This window comes from Adiantum capillus-veneris, chromosome 18 (genome assembly GCF_014529385.1).
Source record: "Adiantum capillus-veneris isolate H3 chromosome 18, ASM1452938v2, whole genome shotgun sequence".
NCBI lineage: Eukaryota > Viridiplantae > Streptophyta > Polypodiopsida > Polypodiales > Pteridaceae > Adiantum > Adiantum capillus-veneris.
Genome location: NC_140948.1, coordinates 23,053,238 through 23,072,036, shown reverse-complemented (window position 1 = coordinate 23,072,036; position 18,799 = coordinate 23,053,238). Strand labels below are relative to the sequence as shown.

Genomic DNA, 18,799 nt, shown 5'->3' with positions numbered 1-18,799 from the left:
CTCTCTCTCTCTCTCTCTTTTCGTGGCGTGAACACACTCAACCACCACACTTACACACACACACACCCATTCTCACTCTCTCCATGTGCGTATCTCGGCTACCCTGCTACTATCAACGCTGACATCTCTCTCTCCGCCACGTGGTGAGTAACACACACACACACACACACACACACACCGACTCTCCCTTTGCCTCGATCAGCCCCGCTGCATAAACTATCTCTCTTCTCTCTCTCCACTGCGCCCCTCACCATCCACGGTCCACCTGCTGCCTCTGCTGCACGCCATGACCCCGTAATGAACGCCGCATCATCGTCATCATCGCCATCAGAGCTGCTGGTCAACCTGCCAGGTAAAAGGTTTTTTTTTTAAATTTTATTTAGTCAATTAATTTATGCTTTATTGTTTTTAGTCAATTTAAATTTAAACAAAAATATAAAAAAACCTTAAAAACTTACATAAAAACAATAAAAAACCAAAAATATATATATAAATTTATAAAAAAGACACCAAAAACTTATAAAAAATAAACTTTACACAAGATTCCTTTTTTTTTTAATTGACCAAATAAATCACAAAAAAATCGTAAAATTAATAAAACACTCAAAAAAATCTATAAAAAATAAAATAATTCATAAAAATACCAAAAAAAGTTAGAAAATTTAAAATTTTCCAAAAAATAATAGAAATAAGGAGAAGGGAGTCGGGAAAGAAAAAAAAGGGCAAAAAAGAAAAAAAGCCGCCAAAATTTCACACTGCAAGCAAGAAAGTTGAAAATCGAACGAGACGATTAGAGAAAGCTAGAAACAACAGAAAAACGTGAAAACCCGAGCGAAGCGAGCAATGGCCGGTCCTGAAATCCCAAAAGTTATCGAAAAAAGCAAAAATCAAGAAGTTGAAACCAAACGATTGAAAACTCGTCAAAATGGAATCGAGCACATAAAAGTGCAGTTCGAAACGGATTTTCAGTAAAATCAAGTCATTAGGGTAGTTTGACCTGTGAAAATTGCGACTTGGGGTTGAAAATACCAGATTTTGGGTGTAATTTAGCAAGTGCGAGTTGCAAAACTCGTGAGAGTTTCAAATTTGGACCTAGAAAAAGGGCAATCATCAACAAACAATTGGTAATCATTCGAGCCGAGATCATCACGATCTAGCCCAGTTTTGAAAGGTGTTGCCACAATTCAGTCAAGAAGCTAGAATTGATCGTGTACGCTAAAAATTGGCTAGTACAAGTAATTGCACTGCAAATTGAGCTTCCAGTTGGACAAACAGGAACACAAATCACGGTGGATTGCAGATTAGGCTATTCAAAACCCAGATTTCATCATTTCAAAGGCTACAATTCTAACACTTTTGAGCTAGAGTTAATCAACTCTTGTGAGTCTCAAGAGTATTGAATTGCCAACAATGCTTTGGCAAAATCAGACTTGTCAAGCTGAAGCAGGAGAAATTCTGCTAATCAACACCAAAATCTGCTAAAAGACAGTTTTTATAGATTGAGCTAACATGGACTCAAGTCAAGCCGAGAGTTCAAATGCACGAGAACCAAAGCTAACCAGTAGCAGTGGCACACAGGTACAAGTGCAACAGAGCAAATTTTACAACTATATGGCTACAATGGAGATAAAGTCTTATATGCAGATTTAGAAGGCCATAGATACTTGATAAGCAGCAAAAGCAACACAGGAGCCAAGATCCTATTGATCATAGTAAAGCAAGATTCACAGAACTCCTAGATGTTCACAAACTTCAGTGGAGCTAGGTATTGCAAGCTCAAAGATGAGGTGCAGATAGAAGTGCAAAAGATGGATCCAAGTGGTTATCCAAAAACTGCACAAGCCCGCAAAGCATCCATTTAGTGCATATGCAATCAGGGTCTTTGTACATGGATTATTGGTCAAATCTACAATCGAGAGCCAGTAATGGAAGATCCAACAGATCAACCAATTGAAGCCAATCTAATTGGAGAACCGAGTCAAAGACGATACAAAGATCAAGATGGAGCCGTCTACAGCTTGATGCTTAGTGTTCTAAAAGAAGATGCCGACAAATTGGCCAGCATAAAAGTAGAAACCCCTCTTAAAGAGGTTTACATGACAAAGCCAAATGAAATACCACCAGTCATGGCGTATTGCTCAAAATGTGGAAGAAAAAATGGATATTTTTTTTAAGATTGTCCAAGAAATCCAACCAATCGAGACACAGAAACCACAAAGCAAAGCATGGAGCAAATTGGAAATGCGAATCTCGATGTAAGTGCATCTAACTCATCACTTTTAATGCAATCAGATGATTCAGCATTACTACTAGAAGCACCGGTAAAAGCACTGCAAGTTCAAAATCAGCTGAAAAGCTTAAAATTGATTCTTTTAACAACAAACTCCTGCGTGAATTTGGTCAAGGTGTCCAAATATCACCGAATGTTGAAAAGATTGTTAGGTTTGCAAATGATTCTGCATCCACTGCCACAAGTGTGTAATCATTCACGAGTCTAAGGGACACATCAAGCAAATGATGCTAGCTTTGTATCGCACACATAATTCATATGCACACTATGTAGACCAAAAAGGGCAACTGTAACAAAAAGGATCAACCAGTGTTTGAACGGCCCATATCCCAACTCATAGAAGTGCGTCCAATGATAGATCAAAAAGGATGGTTCATTTCAGAGGAAAGAAACTATTATATCCCATCCTCTCTAGAGTTCAAAGATATTACTCGAGTGAACCCAAAAATATGTTCAAAGCCAAACTCTCCTCCATAGAAAATCAAGCTTCGACGTTGTGACCAATCGAGCACATACTTTGACCAAAACAATCGTAGAGATAGACGAGAGTCTAAGATCTTAGACGAGAGTCTAAGATCTTAAACGAGAGTCTAAGATCTATGATGCCTTGGGTCCTGAAACCATAGAAGCTCATATCATAGAAGACCCATGGGATAGACAATATTAGGGAAAATATAATGCTATATACAGCTTGACTTGGGGAATAATTTGTCATGTTTCACAGAGATCCATAGGAAACTATGCATAAACTTTACAGATGTCAAACATCAACAGTGCTACCCAAAGTGTGCCATCACATTCCCAAAAGATGAGACTAAACCAAAGCCAAATAGTTTTGAACTCTCATAATGAAGTAGGCTATAGTGATCACCCTAGCAAGGGGGAGCTGCAAATCCATCAAGCTCAGCTCTAGTGCTAGGAACTGCAATGTCAGTTAGAAGCCCTAGAACTTCTAGCCAACAGACCGCTTCAAAGCATAAACCATTGAAAGATCATATGGTTGTTGGAAGTTTCCAATTCACCCAGATTCCATCAGAGTCTACAGATAAATGCCTCTATGAAGATCATTATAGACAAAAGTTTCAACAGATCTCCACAACTTAGAGTCAAAAGCCGACAAATCCAATAGTGTTCAAACAGTTACATGTGACCAAGCTCACATATGCATATCGAGGCGCACATGGTAACAAATATCAACAAGATCATGACCTTCTACAAACCCATACGCATGGCCCGACTGAAGTCAAAGACTATCTGAAGATGATGCAAAGCCTCAAGCTGCCAGAACAGGTGACAAAAAAGTTAATGAATGAAAGCTAAAGTCCAGAAGGCTACACAAAGGTCACCACCAAAATCTCCTTCAAAGAGACAAATTCTGCCGACAGTACAATGGATCTTCTAAGATCAAAGGTTACTTAGATGCACACAGATAATGCTCATTAGTTGCAAACAAAAATTGCAATATTATAGCCAATGGAGTCAACATTGATTGAAGCAGGTGATCAAAGCAAATAAAATATTGATAAAGCTCAACCAAAGGACAACCACAACAAAGTTACTCATTTCAGAAAGAAATCTCGAGAAGATCAAGTGCAACATTACTGGTGAACACGAAGAAAAGTTGTCAAGTGAACTAAAGCAATATTTTCAGCTAGACAAGAACCTCATGTCTTTTTGCACTTTAAAAAAATGTGGCCAACCATAGCTAGAAGATGCTCTTGAATTTGTTAGCATATCAAGAAACAAACGAGCAGAATGTTGGGGAATCATCTCCACCACCATTGAAGTAAGTTTACATAACATTATAGCCCAATTCCATGTGATCACAATAAAATATGTACCTGATGGCCTCATATTGGGGAAGCCACTATCTCAGAAGGTTTTAGAGATACAGAATGCAAACAAGATGCAGTCTTCAGAGACAACGAAGAATGAAGACCGACAATGGTCACCTACAGACGACAGCACAAAGTCCTCAAGCACAGTTAAAGTGGAGACTGATATCAAAGCACGTCTTATTGAAGATGATTCATCTCCATCGAACAGAACTTCACAAGAGCTAGAAGCAGATCAGGCAACAATAGGTGCAGATCAAAAAGAGAAAAAAATACCATCAAAGCAAGAAGTAAAGAAGATCGAGACTCCAGACACCCAGAAAGCAATAGGAATTCCAAAGATCCAGACATTGCCATCCAAATCAGCTGATGAAAGCCAGATTGGAAAATAGAGTCTCAAGCCACCCTCCATAGAGACACATTTAGATCAAGATGAGACCATGACAAAAGTAGGACAGAATTCAAGAGCACCTCCAATGAAAATAGTTGTAGTTCTCAGCAGTACAAAAGGAGCAAGTGTTAGATGCAATGCTCTACTGGATAAAGAAGCAAAGTGCAATATGGTTGCAGACAACATCTAGAGCATTCTAGAGATTACTCAGGGCAAGCCAGATAATAGAGAAATCATGGGTAATGCGACAAGTCAAAAAGAAATGGTTGCTACTCTTAGCATCCAACATCATGAAGAGCAGGTAAAGTTTCAAGTAAAGCCTTCAAAAGAAATGATTGCAGATGTTATCCTTGGACATCAGTGGTTAGACCAGCACAAAGCATACAAAGAAGACATAATGCTATTACTTTCTTTTCCAAGTGGTAGCAAGCAATGGTTACAAATACCATTAATGATAGATTCAAAGTTGCAAAATTCACAAGAATCAAAGACAAATCTTGCAGACAAAGGTAAAGCTAAAGTGGACCTTCCACCGAGTAGCAAAGAAGGTGTGACAGCATATGCCTCTACATCAAAGAACCCTCATGGATCAGCTTCTTCAAGCAATTCAGGTTTTCAAAACTTCATGTCAATTTCCGACCCAACTGAAACCTCTAAGGAGACACCCAAAAAAGTAAAGATATTTCAGCCAAAGTACTCAAGAAAGAAAAATATAGTCAAGCAAGTGTTTGTTCTAAGTAGTTTAGTCAAAGTCAATGATCCGATTTGGATTAAGGACAAAAAATCAACACAAAAGTACAAACACATGGGGGAGCTTAAAAGAACAAGAGTACTATGGAGGTAACAGACAGATATGGGTACCAAAACCGCAGGTTAGAGCATATGAAGTGAAATCAAGACCCTCCCAAGAAAAAAGGCCCATTAGATATCAATCTTGACAACATCCTAGGATACCTAAATAGAAAGTATACAACTGAACAACATCGAGAGATTCTAAAGTCTACCACAACTCTCAAGAGGATACATAACAAAGACGGATCTCAAAGAATCTTTCTCTTGGACAAGGATTCTACACAGGTTATACAAAGATTTGCTACCAGTCAACCACAAGCCAACTGCAACTACACCAGACCTTCATGAAGATCTCAAAAACTCAACAAGACCTAGAGTGAAGCAAAGTCAACAAAGGAGTTACAAAGGTCCTCAAGAGATTTGGACTCCTAAGTCTTCCAATGAACCGAGTCAAAAGCCAAATATCGACAGCCAACAAAGGCCTACAACAACATCAAAGACTCCTATCAACATGCCTAATTGTAGAATCAAACAAATAATGGAATCTTCACAGTCAAAGAAGGACAACCCAAAACACACGAATGTAGATTCAAAGAAGATATAACAAGTATGGTAAAAGAAACCTTCAATGCCAACTTGGTTCTTCACTAATCCTCTTTTTCAGGATTCAAGCATACTTTTACTTGAAGAAATGTTTCTAGTAAGCACAAGAATGTAAAAAGTCAAGTTGCCAGGGTGTAAAAAACACTCTTTGGCATAGTCAGAGTCAGGTTGCTGAGCCAAAAAATGAGCAAAGCGTTAGTCCCGAAGCTTCATGTCTTAATAAACTATGTGCTAAGAGTCGTAGTTATTAGGCTTACGCTCAAGCTGGAATAGTTGAGCATATCTAAGTCATGTCGCTCATGCTGGATGAGATGAGCATAAGAGTCAAAGTCTATTAACTTACAATTGGTGGAGTGTCATAGAATCCAACACTCACGCATAGTGCACAGTAAGATGAGAGCACATATCCTCGACAACAAAAACCATTCTTAAAGGGGTGCCAGCTTGCAAAGCCATGTCATATGCTTTTATAGCTACAGCATCTTTCTGAAGAACCCCTCAAAATCTCTCTTGCACAGCATATTGTTTTCCATGCATTTTCGTGTATGCATATATAGGAAGTCCCACCATTGGACATATGCATTGGATACTCTTTTTTGCTTCCACCTATGCACCTTGAGTGGACTACAACAGGCAAACCAATGTTCCATCATGCTATCCTCTCATATTTGTTGCCTTTTTTAATTCCATATCTATCAGCAAATAATCCCTTGAGTGATTTATTAATATTTCCCATGCTAATAAGTACTCCAATAATGCGCGTATCCCAAAGGCACTTTTTTCCCATTGGGTTTTTTCCCTTTGGTCATCTAGGTATTAGACCCTAATCTAGATCCTCATTGTTCTACTTCCCTTGTACATACTTTTCATAAGTAAACAACAGCCTCATCGTTATGCTATTACAAGGGACAAATGCAACATCATCTCTCACATCAGACATATTTGGACCAATCAAGATGCTGCAGCAAATTGAACCTCAACAAATTCAACGACAAATGAAGACGATCATTCCATCAACAACTAATCAAAAACCTTCCACAGCCTCCACGGACACTTTTCAACAGTGCTCGAGGACGGGCACTAAACTCGAAGGGGGGAATTTTAACTAAGACGACATCAGTTAACAGAAGATGCTAAAGACCCGAGCCTTATGGATGCACATCGAAGATCAACATGAAGAAGTAGTGAAGATTTGGGTCACACATTTTTTACAATTTCCCAAAATGGTCATGTATTGTAAATTCTCAATTATTTCAAGCCATTTTAATATTTTTAATGTGTTACAAGCTCAATGGGAGTTCCAAGCTGTAAAGAACAGGTCAGTTAGTGTGTCTAGGTTACAGATTAAGTAAGTGGTGAAGCCCTAAAGGCCTTGGGCGCCCGGACATTGCATATTTTACGCTAGGTATATAAGGTAGTGTGTAAAAGAAATGAGGGTTCTCAAGCTCATTTGTTGAGACCACTCTTTGGTGAGAGCTCATGAGGTGTAAGGTGATGGAATCCTTGAGCTTCTCCTTGCTCATTTGACTTGATTAACACTAAACAATGCTTAATTCTCTTTCACTATGCCTCTCTCATACTTCTTGTGATTGCTAATGATGCTTTGATGATTGCCCTCTTTTGCTTGTGTGTGCATGTAGGTTTGATTGGAGTGTGGTGCTCAATACATCTATGTGTGGGTGCTTGTGATTAGTGTGTTGCATGATAGGATTAGTGATGTGTGCATCTTGCAATCGTTAGTGTGTGTGATTGGGTTGATTTGAGGTGAAGGGAAGTGGACGTGGAGATTGCCAATCATTGCGGCTTAGCTCTTCCATAAACCGAGAAGCTCACCTCATAGAGTCACCATTTGTGTTGCCATGATTAGCTCACTTATCGTGTGAGTGTTTCCATGCCCTAGCCGGGTAGCTCATCTCTTCGGATTGATAATTTTGGAGCTCTGCTACAATGGTATCCCCAACAATTGTTCATGAGGTTTGATGCACCAGAATCCACATAACAGACATTATCACAGACTTTGCCACATTTGTAGACATAGTATTTAATGTGTGTTGCACGCTCATCTACATTATAGCTCGTGGTCACATAATTACTTTGTTGTCGCTTGTCTAGATAGTCACATTCAATGTGACCATGTCTCTCACAACCCCAGCATATAGCATTCCCATGTTTCCTTATATCATTAGGTTGCACATTTCCACGTCCTCTTGTACTCCCCCTACCTTGAAAGCTTCCTTGACCACTTGTGTTCTATCTCTTGAAATTATTTTGTTGTTTCTCTTGGTGGTTACCTCTTCCTTGACCACCTCCATGAGTTGTACCACGTCCTCTTCCTCTTCTTGTATTGTTGAAAGGACCTATTCAAAATTATTTTCACCCTACATAGAGGACTCTTCCTTAAGTTCCTTCTCTTCCACAATCAGCAGGAATACTAAATATATAAATACGAGAATGTTCTCTCAAAGATGGATACCAGTCTTAAACTATTTGTATTTTGGATCTAAACCTTACAAACATTCTTCCACCTTATCATCATCATCAGCTATAACAATGATTGATGCAAGGGACTCATATATATTCTTTATCTTTAGCACATAGTTATTAATAGACAGGTTTTTCTTCTACATTGTATTCAGCTCGATCTTCAACTGCTTCCTTGCTTTTGTGTTGGTCGCATCCAATGATAGTAAAGTGTCACAAGCTTCCTTTAGGGCGGTGTAAATATATTGTATATGCCCAATCATAGTGTCCCGCAGTCTCATAAAAAGCCAATACGTGACCTTTCAAGGTCCCTTCTTCCAGTCCTTAAACTCATTTATCTATGTAGCTATTGCACCTTGCTTTGTTAACACTCGTGCGTTCTCATGATTTCCATCAGTGTACTCCTAGTAACCTTTATCCATAAGGAAATTAGTTATTCTGAACTTCCAAGCATGGAATTTTTGTTTTTGCCCAACTTTATGCTAACAATCTGGTCAAGTCCATCATTGTTAACAACATGTCTTCAACACTTCACCAAGTCTCTAAGCAGTCTGCTAAAAATAGTCAGTTACCATGTGTAACCACAATATGCGTACATACACCTATTTCAAAATACTAAATAGTATCTACAAGCATTTCACCCAAATTGGTGTTTTTTGCACCATTGAACAACAGATCTAGAGAAGCCCAAAACGCAGCGTTCCTCCATGCAAATGCACTTTAACTCCAAAAAAGGGATCAAAATGTGCGTGGAATGCAAATATGGCTACACATTTCAATTGGAGATCGTTTGGCAATGGCTCTTGAGAATCTTGAGATCGCTTCTTTTGTTGCTCTTGCTTGCTGCTCCAAGCTCCTCAAACACAACCAGCCTTTAATACCAAGTTAAGAGATAGAGAAGGTGAGAGCTTGATCAGCTCCAAGTGTGCACACGATGTTTAAACGCACTCACGCATGCACACACACACACACACACACACACACACACACACACACACACACACACACACACACACACACACACACACACACACACATGGAGGCAAAACCTACTCCTTCTTCTTCTTCACTAACTCAAGATAAGAAGTCTCCAATGCATAAAAGAGAAAATACAACAAAGGGAGAAAACTAGTACAATGATCTAGTGTGAACTGCTAGTGAGTGAGCTGGATGGATAAGTGTGTCATCACTCCGGTAGGTAGACCAAGTCAGTATCACTAGCAAAGATATGCCAGCAAGGCACGCCAATGATGATGACTGTCGGTGATAGTCATCTAAGAGTAATATATGTTGATCTCGACATCTCAATAAGAAGGCCAAAAAAACAGTATAACTATGTAAACATGCAATCTTGGATCTGTCTCTCTCTTAGTTATACCATACCATTCATAATTAATGCTTAGCTCAATAACGTTGTATAAGGGAGCCTACTTATTATTTTCTACGACATGCATTAATGACTTGGATTCTCACTAGCTACTGTTTTCCATTATGTGGTCTTGGCAGGGAGAAGGTGGTGGAGACAGCAACATTCGATATGGTGGGGTTGCAACTGCAGTGTGCAAAGAAGTGATAGTGATGATCTGTTGGATGCTGATGGTTGATTTCACACATTAGACGCACACACACACACACACACACACACACACACACAAGCATATAGTCAGCTGTTATCATGGAGCTTAGGTCATGGAAACACCTTGATGGTGCAGTATTAGAGGCATCTTTGTAGGTTACAAATCTCAACACAATCGGACCCACCCTCCATCTTTAGCTGTTAACATTGTCGCTTGCACAATGGATGTAGGCATGGCTTAATCACATATAGAGAGAGTGGATGAAGGTCCGCAAGATGAAACCTCCACGGTCTGCATCCAACCCAAGGCACACTCTATAGGAAGTAGTTGGATGCCATGCCTATCAACAGATGGGGAGAGAAGCCAAGAACGGGCTAAGATGGTGGGCTGATGATTTTCATATGCTTGGAAAAATTCTCTTAGGTAATTCTATTACTATGACTGCAAAGGTTACACATATCGAAGAAGAAGAAGAATAAAGAAGTGAACTTTTAATGTCGTTGGAACAATCCCAAGAGAACTTCAAGATTGATCTCGTGAGTCTTCAACTCAAGACTCAAAGAGAGAGAGAGAGAGAGAGAGAGAGAGAGAGAGAGAGAGAGAGAGAGAGAGAGAGATCTTGACGTTAGAGGAACAATCTCAATGGATCTCAATGCAAGGAGTCTTGAACGAGAGAGAGAGAGAGAGAGAGAGAGAGAGAGAGAGAGAGAGAGAGAGAGAGAGAGAGAGAGAGAGAACCAATTGAAACATGATGTTGCTATTGATGAAAATATAGATCTGAGTTCAAGGACATTGAGGCAAAAGCAAGAGCCGAGCCATGCTAATGGGATACAAGTTGCACTATAGATGAAGGGGAATCCGAGCCGATGAGAGTGAGACTTCAAGTGCTAGGAGTTGAAGAGGCAAGTAGTGCGGAAGTTGGATAGCCACTCTTCCTATCCCAAGCATTGACTCACAGGGCGAGAGAGAGAGAGAGAGAGGGACGGGGGGGGGGGGGGGGGGGGGGGGGGGGGGGGGGGGGGGGGGGGGCGTTTAGGTTCTATTCTAAGACTTGTAAGGCATTAGGAAATATTTGGACCTTGGGAGGGCCTTTTGGATTAAGGGAAGATTAAGAAATGGTCAATGAGAGGAGTGTGGTGATATCATCTATTAGCAAGAGATGGTAGAGGGGCCTCTATTTTGATCCCTTCATTATGTCATTTTCCTTAGAGAGAGATCAAGGGTGGGGGGAGGGAAGATTGCCATGATTGAGAGGACCTTTGAGGAAAAGGATCCACCTAGTCCTATTTAAAAAAGCAAATCGACGTAAAACAAAAAGCCCAAAAAAGTAAAAAATTTGAATAATGTCAAAAGTGACATTTTTCCGTCTCAAACTCCCCAAGCTATCCTAACATCAAAAAAGAAAATTTTTCCTCTAAAATCCTTTCCATCTCTCCTTTACACTACTCTCTCTCTCTCTCTCTCTCTCTCTCTCTCTCTCTCTCTCTCTACCATTCTCTCTCTATAAACCCAAGGTCTCCATTGCTATAGAGCAAAGGTGGTTAGTTCCACCACTCATAGAAGAACCCAATAGGAGATAGAAGAGATTCTATTCCACAATACCAAGGATCCCAATGATTGTTAGGTACGAGCAGATTTCAAGAAGGGTACCTGGGTGTTCATACATCCCTTTGCATTGAGACCACATAAAGTGCAATGTCAAGACATCTTGGACCTTCATTGGAAGGGAAGGCTTGTTGATCTCAAGCAAAAAGTAGGGCATGGTTGCTCTTTTGCAGCATGCCTAGAACCTTGCCAACATTCAATGTGTTCCCCTTACAACCTAAGTAAGAGACTTGCTCAAAATTGTTACTATCTTTTTGTGATCTTTGATCTTTGACTCATACCCACTTTGTATGTCTACCATGTTTTTACTACCATGGTTTTTGTTGCATAAATTTTTCCTTCAACCCTAGAAGGACAACCACTTCAATCCCTTTTCAATACCATGGTTGTGCATACCCACATTGGTGAGGATGTTTGCTAACGTGTCTACAAAGAAACTCACCGATTAACATATTTTCTTCTACTTTCAAAACTATGTGATACCCACTAGGGCAAGGGGCAGGATGTCTAATCATTTGGTTTGATTACATTCTCCAGTGAGAAAAGGATGGAGTTGAAGGTGCAAGATTCATGGAATGTAGAGGATCGTGTGCTTCAATAGTTTGCTAGAAGCATTTTAAATGCTAATGTTGGGTTGTATTACTTTTTGTGGAAAATTTTGAAGCAAACAAAAGATCGTCAAGTTTGATTTTGTCGACTACCTTTGTAATTTTTGTTTAATTTTTATATGCTGTTTTGATGTGGAATAGAGCTTAGCCACATCCTTGAATGGTTTCCAATAAGAGGCCAAGTACAAGGAACTTATTGAGTTCTTGTCGCATCTCTCCGACCTCGACAAAACCATCAACCTACATCAAGACACCTTTTGCCACATCCATGACTTCAACATGTATTTGGTAACATATGCATCCCCACTCAAACTAGCTATTGGATGCCATGCAAGCTCTCATCCATATTCTCAATGGTTCATCTTCTTGGTGGACCGAGGATGGCACTCCTCTTGAGGAAATCGAGCTACCCTACATGCAAATGGAAGGGTTGCTTAAAGATGGCCCCAATGCGCACCTTGGCTAGCGCGATATGCATGTCAAGCTAGCCCAACTTTTGATCATCCAATGGGTCTCAAAAGTGAGCTAGTACCATATACCCCTACACATCCAAGTGGTACTGTGGATGTGGTCGAACAAGCCACTAGCGATGCGATCTGAGAGGTAGAGATTGCAAGATTCTCTAGGTTCGTGCTCATGTACGACATAGAAAAGGGCACTATTATTTAAACATAAAATTTTCCTTGAATGGATTCCAACATACAAGATTAGAAATTTTCCCTCCTCTTGTGAATTGTAACTCTCCTGTGATGGTAGTCAATAGTGAAGGTAATTTTCACGCTTGGCCATTAGACAACAAAAATGTGGCTATCATATGTTTCCAATATGTTGTTAGCTTTGTTTCTAATCTAGAGAAGTATACCATTTTCTCTAAGATCCAACCTTGCACAAGGCCACTCTTTGGTACAAGGAGCAATTGATTTGTAGCGTGAGCCACTAACTTGTTGCACAATAGCTTATGCATTGGTAAGTTGTATTTCCTCAATGCCATGATAAATTCCCTTCATTCTCAGATGAGCTTTGTCCATGGAAAAGACCCTTTTACATTAATCCTTAAATGGTTCATAACATGAAGAACCTCCATGAGCATAGATTGTCCTTTTACAAAAGTGCATCTTCGATTGATTATAGATTGTCACTTGAAGGAAGTAGCAGTAATGCTTGCCCTCTCAACCAAATCAATCATGAGGGATGAGTCAATAGAACATTGGGAATGGTAAGGAATCACTAATATCTCGAATTCATTCACGGATGGACAATTGACTATGTCCTTGGAAAACTTCACTCGAGCTTGCATTCATTCACAAACAGTGTATAATGACAAACTAGCTCCCTCCACACAAGGATATAAGACACATCATCACATTGTTGGGGGGGAGGGGGGGGCGGGGGCGGGGGGGAGAGAGAGATCATGCAAGAATATCAACAACATTGCCCGATACATAATCGTATACTCAACTTTAAAGACCAAACACCATTGTATATTAATAGAAACACTCAAGTACTCTCCGATGTTCTAGCCTTGGATGAGATATCAAACACAAACTAAAATTTGTACATGAACAAGTGTGTTATCATGCATATCATGGACGCAGACACAAACTAGGTATGCACACACTACCTAATAGTCGAAAGGATAGTATAAGCCCAATCTAACTACTTGAGGTTCCACATGCAATGAAAGCTATGAAAAGATAGAGCATGAAAGCAATAGCCATTATACAAAAAAATATAGGCGGCTAGCATAGATACACCACCCTCTTTGAAACCATTAGGACACTTTGACACTTCTTTACTTTGTTATTAGTGACGAAAAACCAATAGATAACAGAATTTTCAGCAAATCAGAAGGTCCAATATGCAATGTCTTACCTTCTACAAGATAGGAAGCCTTATTACATCATAATAAGCAACGCCACATTCACATTGGAAGAAACCTACCACCATGCAAGAAGGATTCAATGCGGTCTCAAATCTTAAGATTTTTAGTTGAAAAGTGTAGAATTTTCCTTCTCTAATATCGTTTCCACCTTCTCATAAAGGGGGTAGAAAAGATCCTCCATTGACTGATGATAAAAACGCGGAATATTCCTGCCAAGCCGTTGGATAAATGACACATTATTGGCACTCATGTCAGCGCACATAATTGCGGGGCTGCAAAAAATCTGCCCCGCCGTCACTTCCGATGCTTGAATGGTCGTGCAATGACCATTCCCCGGAATAAAGGCTTCTAGGGTGGGGAATGGAATAAAGGGTCCTAGGGTGGGGAATCGAAAAGGAGATTTAGGAGTCACAAGTGGACTGCCTGATTGTCTTCACCTTACTCCTTATTTATGGAGCATCAAAAGTGAAAAAGGGAGGCCTACATTCAAGTGGTTGAAAGGGTAAATCTCACCAATTTAAATTCAGCCATTTGTCAGACACCTCTACCAGCCTAGTGCCACTAATTCCCTTGGACAGTGCATCTGCAAGACATTCCTTATAATTACAGCACAACTTCTGCTCAGTGTCCCAGGAAAGTGTCTCCGGAGGCCTACAATTCTACGGCTGATAGAATTCTATAATGCATGTTGATAGAGAGAGGAACATGAAATTTTCCACTCATAAACAATTAAAAAAACCGCTTGTGAATTCTTTAATGCTTGGAGTTCTTGCATCATTCACATCTCTTTTTAATGGAGGAGGCTCAATGTTTGGGAAAATACATTCCGGGGAACATACCCAGGTCCTTTCTGTGTTTTCCCCCACAAGGTATTGGTCTAAGTTTTCACAATTTTATGTACACTAGTTTTCTAATTGTTTGAGTGAGACCTCTCTCTATCAACAAGGAAAATCAGAGGTAAAAAACAAGTATGTCGGTGTTTAGATGCCCAAGCTGGAGTTCTAGTGGCATTAATGTCGAGCTGCCAACAAGGCGCCAGGAGACGAACATCAGCAACGCCTTCTATTCCAAGAGAGAGAGAGAGAGAGAGAGAGAGAGAGAGAGAGAGAGAGAGAGAGAGAGAGAGAGAAAGATGAAATGAAATGATATATATTTTTTGTAGCAGTACGAGCATCCCCGCTCGTTCACATACAAAGGATGTCCGAGGACACCATCATAGTCACTTGGCCGCATTCGAACCCATGACCCGGGTCACGGCGGTCACCAATCAAGCTAGCCCCTTTTGAGTCGTGAACTCCAAGGTACATAACTGAAACTCCCTCAGCATACGTAACGAGAAAGAATCAGGTAACAAAAAAGGATCAGCCGACGATAAAGGTTTAGGCATACTATCAGGTGTAAACGACATAGGATCGGACCATTAGATACAGAATCTGGCACTGACGATACAAGGATAGGCACTGGCAATACAGGATCAGGTGTAGATAAAGGATCTGGCACTGACGATACAGGGAGGTTTGGTTCCGAAACCGATTAAGGGATTGATACTTCAATAACATATTGGTTCACCCTCTCTTTCTACAGAAACAGAGTGCCAACAATCAAGAACTCTGATATGTTTAATGATAGTTCCCGTACGAATAACGCACAATTGACAATAACTTCTTGTTTGGAAATCAACTTTAAAAATTACCCTGCCAATCTCTAGCCAATAATTGCTTTCTCGAAAGACGGAAGAAGAGCTCCCAAGTCTTTGAAGAGGACACTGAATTTCAGCAAAAGCAAATGTGTGGAAGAACCTCAAAAAGAAGTTCAGGCAAGCATTCTGACTTCACCATGACACCTTCACGGAGTAAAATTTTTGCACACCCAGTTGATGCAAAGCCAGTGTAGTATCACCTTATCACACTCGCAACTTATTCTCTCCAAATGTACAGCTAGCATTCATCAACACCACAAAGAAAGCTATACCACCGCATAAAATACCATCTTGATTTGTAAATATAACAAGGTAAAAATCCACAATGGCCTACATAAGACGATAAGAAGGAATGAATTTGTGTGACCCACTACTGGAAGTCCTTTTTATAGAAATAGGAAAACAAATGTCAACTATCTCTCACATGGTTGACATATACATAAAACACTGCTTAATTAATGCCCTTATTACAAGAAAAAGGAAAAACAAACGCTTGTTGTCATTAGCCTGCCAATTGGAACTAACCGACAAGCTTTATCCAACAGCCCACAATTGCTCCCAAGAATTCCATGGTTTACTAAGGCCCCATGTAGCCGAAAAAGTGAACAAGCATGACCACTTTTATCGTATAACTTGATAAGCTACAGAGTGCCAACATGTCCAGCGTTGCCGCATAGCAGTGTACAGAAGATTGTCTCAAACAACAAATGAAAACAATGTTTTAAGAATTTCGAGTTCTAATCTAAAAAACAGCGAGACCAGGATCTAACAGCAAACTGGCCAAACATGATTGCAATGGCCAAAGAGCTCTTCTGTTTCTCCTTCGGAATAAATAACGAACTGTTCTTCTATAATCAAGGCCAACCACAATTAAATAAGCATAACCACCCACCGCCCAACCTCATGTATACTAGACTTCCAAGGAGCTTTTTCAAAGCATGCAACATGGTACAGGCCTGACTAAGCCAACATTAGTTTGTATCATTTCAAACTTATACTTCACTTTCTGTTTGCACCCACGTATAGCTTCACCAAAATTTGATGAGGTACTAAGAGACTCTGTTAAATCTTCTAATTCTGCTACATCATTAGCAACATCCGAGGATGTTTCTGGTGGGTGGAGCAAAAACTTCGTACAACTACTCTTGAGGCTCCTTTCAACCTTTAAAGAGAAGTGTTGCAGATTCGATTGAAGAGACTTGATGGTAGGAGGATTCTTCAGAACATCAGCGACTGCATCAGCAGCAACATTTGCCTGAAAAAAAACAGCCTATAAATCACCACAGTTGTCGAGTCTTTAATGAAGATACATCCACCATGTTTGTATAAGAAGACTAATTTATACGTTAAGAACGTCAAAAAATCTAAACATACAAACTAAAGAGCAGCTAACACACTAGCACAAAACACAAAATCAACAAAGAAAGTGCATAATGAAGCAAGACTATTTCAATACCAATCTTTAGTAAAAACAAATGAAAAGAAAAAGACACACACACACACACACACACCAAAAAAAAAAAAAGTCAAAAGATATGGCAAAAATAAATGAGCGTAGATTTCTTGAATGAACTTTGTCAACATCAAAGACATTCACTTAATTCCTACATTTCCAACTCATACAACAACACAAACATAAGACAAAAGACAAAATTCTTAAATCCTAAGACCAGTTAAAGACTAAAACGAGATTCTTAAATCCTAATATACGCACCTACCTGGAAGGAAGCGATACATAACCAAAATAAGCACAATCTTGAAAACTTGAGAAATAGCTCCTGGATGCTAAAAGCAATCCATACAGTAATTGCTAAGACAAGAAAGACAGCAAAAGCAACTTGTTCACTCAGTGCCCAAGTAGGTAGCATAAAAAAGCAATGGCATGTCACAAAAGTGCTGATGTGGCAACCTGCCGCAACGACAGGCAGGCTGTACGGATGAGTATATGAATGCAAGACTGCTGGTGTAGCATGCCGTACAGTGGCAGTGATCCTGTGGCGAACGCACCTGTCAAAACAGACATAGCACAGAGACCCAGTAGACACGGACACCATTCCAACAGTACATCCACACGTAGCATACACATCATAGAGCATGCAGAAATCGAGGTTCAACATTTCACATTGAACCATGCATCCTTGTCCAGCATTCCACATTAGACTCAAATGCACCTCCTGGCCATCACATCCTGGTCCAACATTTCACATTAGACTCGTCCAGATGTGACTGATGTACTAGGACGATCAAAGGACAATATAGCTTTGGGTTCTTTATGGCTTCTGCCCTGTAAGACAGAGTGATGAAGACAAGAGCGCGTCTGATGCGCGATGGACTAAGGGTGGAAGTAGCTAATAAGTCCGGGGTCAGGACACGAAGATTGTAAGGTGCAGCGGAAGTGAATGTTGAACTTTGCTCAAGATGAGTGCTCCGAACTGTGCTCAAGGGTTCCTTTTACTTATGCAAGGGAGAGCCTTCCGTTCCTTTAGTGAGAGAGTGCAAATGATCACAACAAAGTGGGTAAACACTGTGCATGAAAGTACTGAGACTGAGAGATAGAGAGAGAAGAATACGACACCAAAATGTTGTCAAACCCTCCTCCGAACGCCCCAGTCTCTATGGGGAGAGCGGTCTACTATTGATTGCACAAATCTCTACAATGCTTTGGACTTGCCAACGATGTCGACGACGATGAGACGGGCTGAAATCTGAAAACGCTAATGACTGAAATCTGTAAATCTGTATCTGCTGAATTCTAACTCTATGTCGATGACGACGATGCAACGACAACGCGCTGAAAACGCAGATGCTGAAATCTGCGTTTTCCGGACTAAATCTGCAAACTTCGTTGAATCTGACCGTGCGGCGAGGATCTGTTGCGGGAAGGTGAGATCTGCGAGGTGTGGGGGTTCTACTGCAGAATCTTGATGCTGAAAACTGAAAACGCTGGTGCATATGTTGAAGACATCGCGGAGAATCTGCAAAACGCTAGGGTTGTTGCATGATCCAAAACACTAGGGCTGATCTGTCTTGCTGTCA

General features: G+C 40.3%; 1 protein-coding gene across 1 annotated transcript in view; it reads right to left on the bottom strand.

The window, feature by feature from the left end:
• Positions 1-16,365: 16,365 nt before the first annotated feature.
• LOC147435345 (uncharacterized) overlaps positions 16,366-18,799 on the bottom strand; it is a 41,279-nt gene continuing 38,845 nt past the window's right edge. The window contains exons 4-5 of the mRNA XM_086487941.1: positions 16,734-17,018; positions 16,366-16,611 (exon numbers count right to left, since the gene is read on the bottom strand). Of these exons, the coding sequence (XP_086344067.1) occupies positions 16,501-16,611; positions 16,734-17,018 (396 nt within the window). The 3' untranslated portion in view covers positions 16,366-16,500. The remainder of the gene's footprint in view (positions 16,612-16,733; positions 17,019-18,799) is intronic.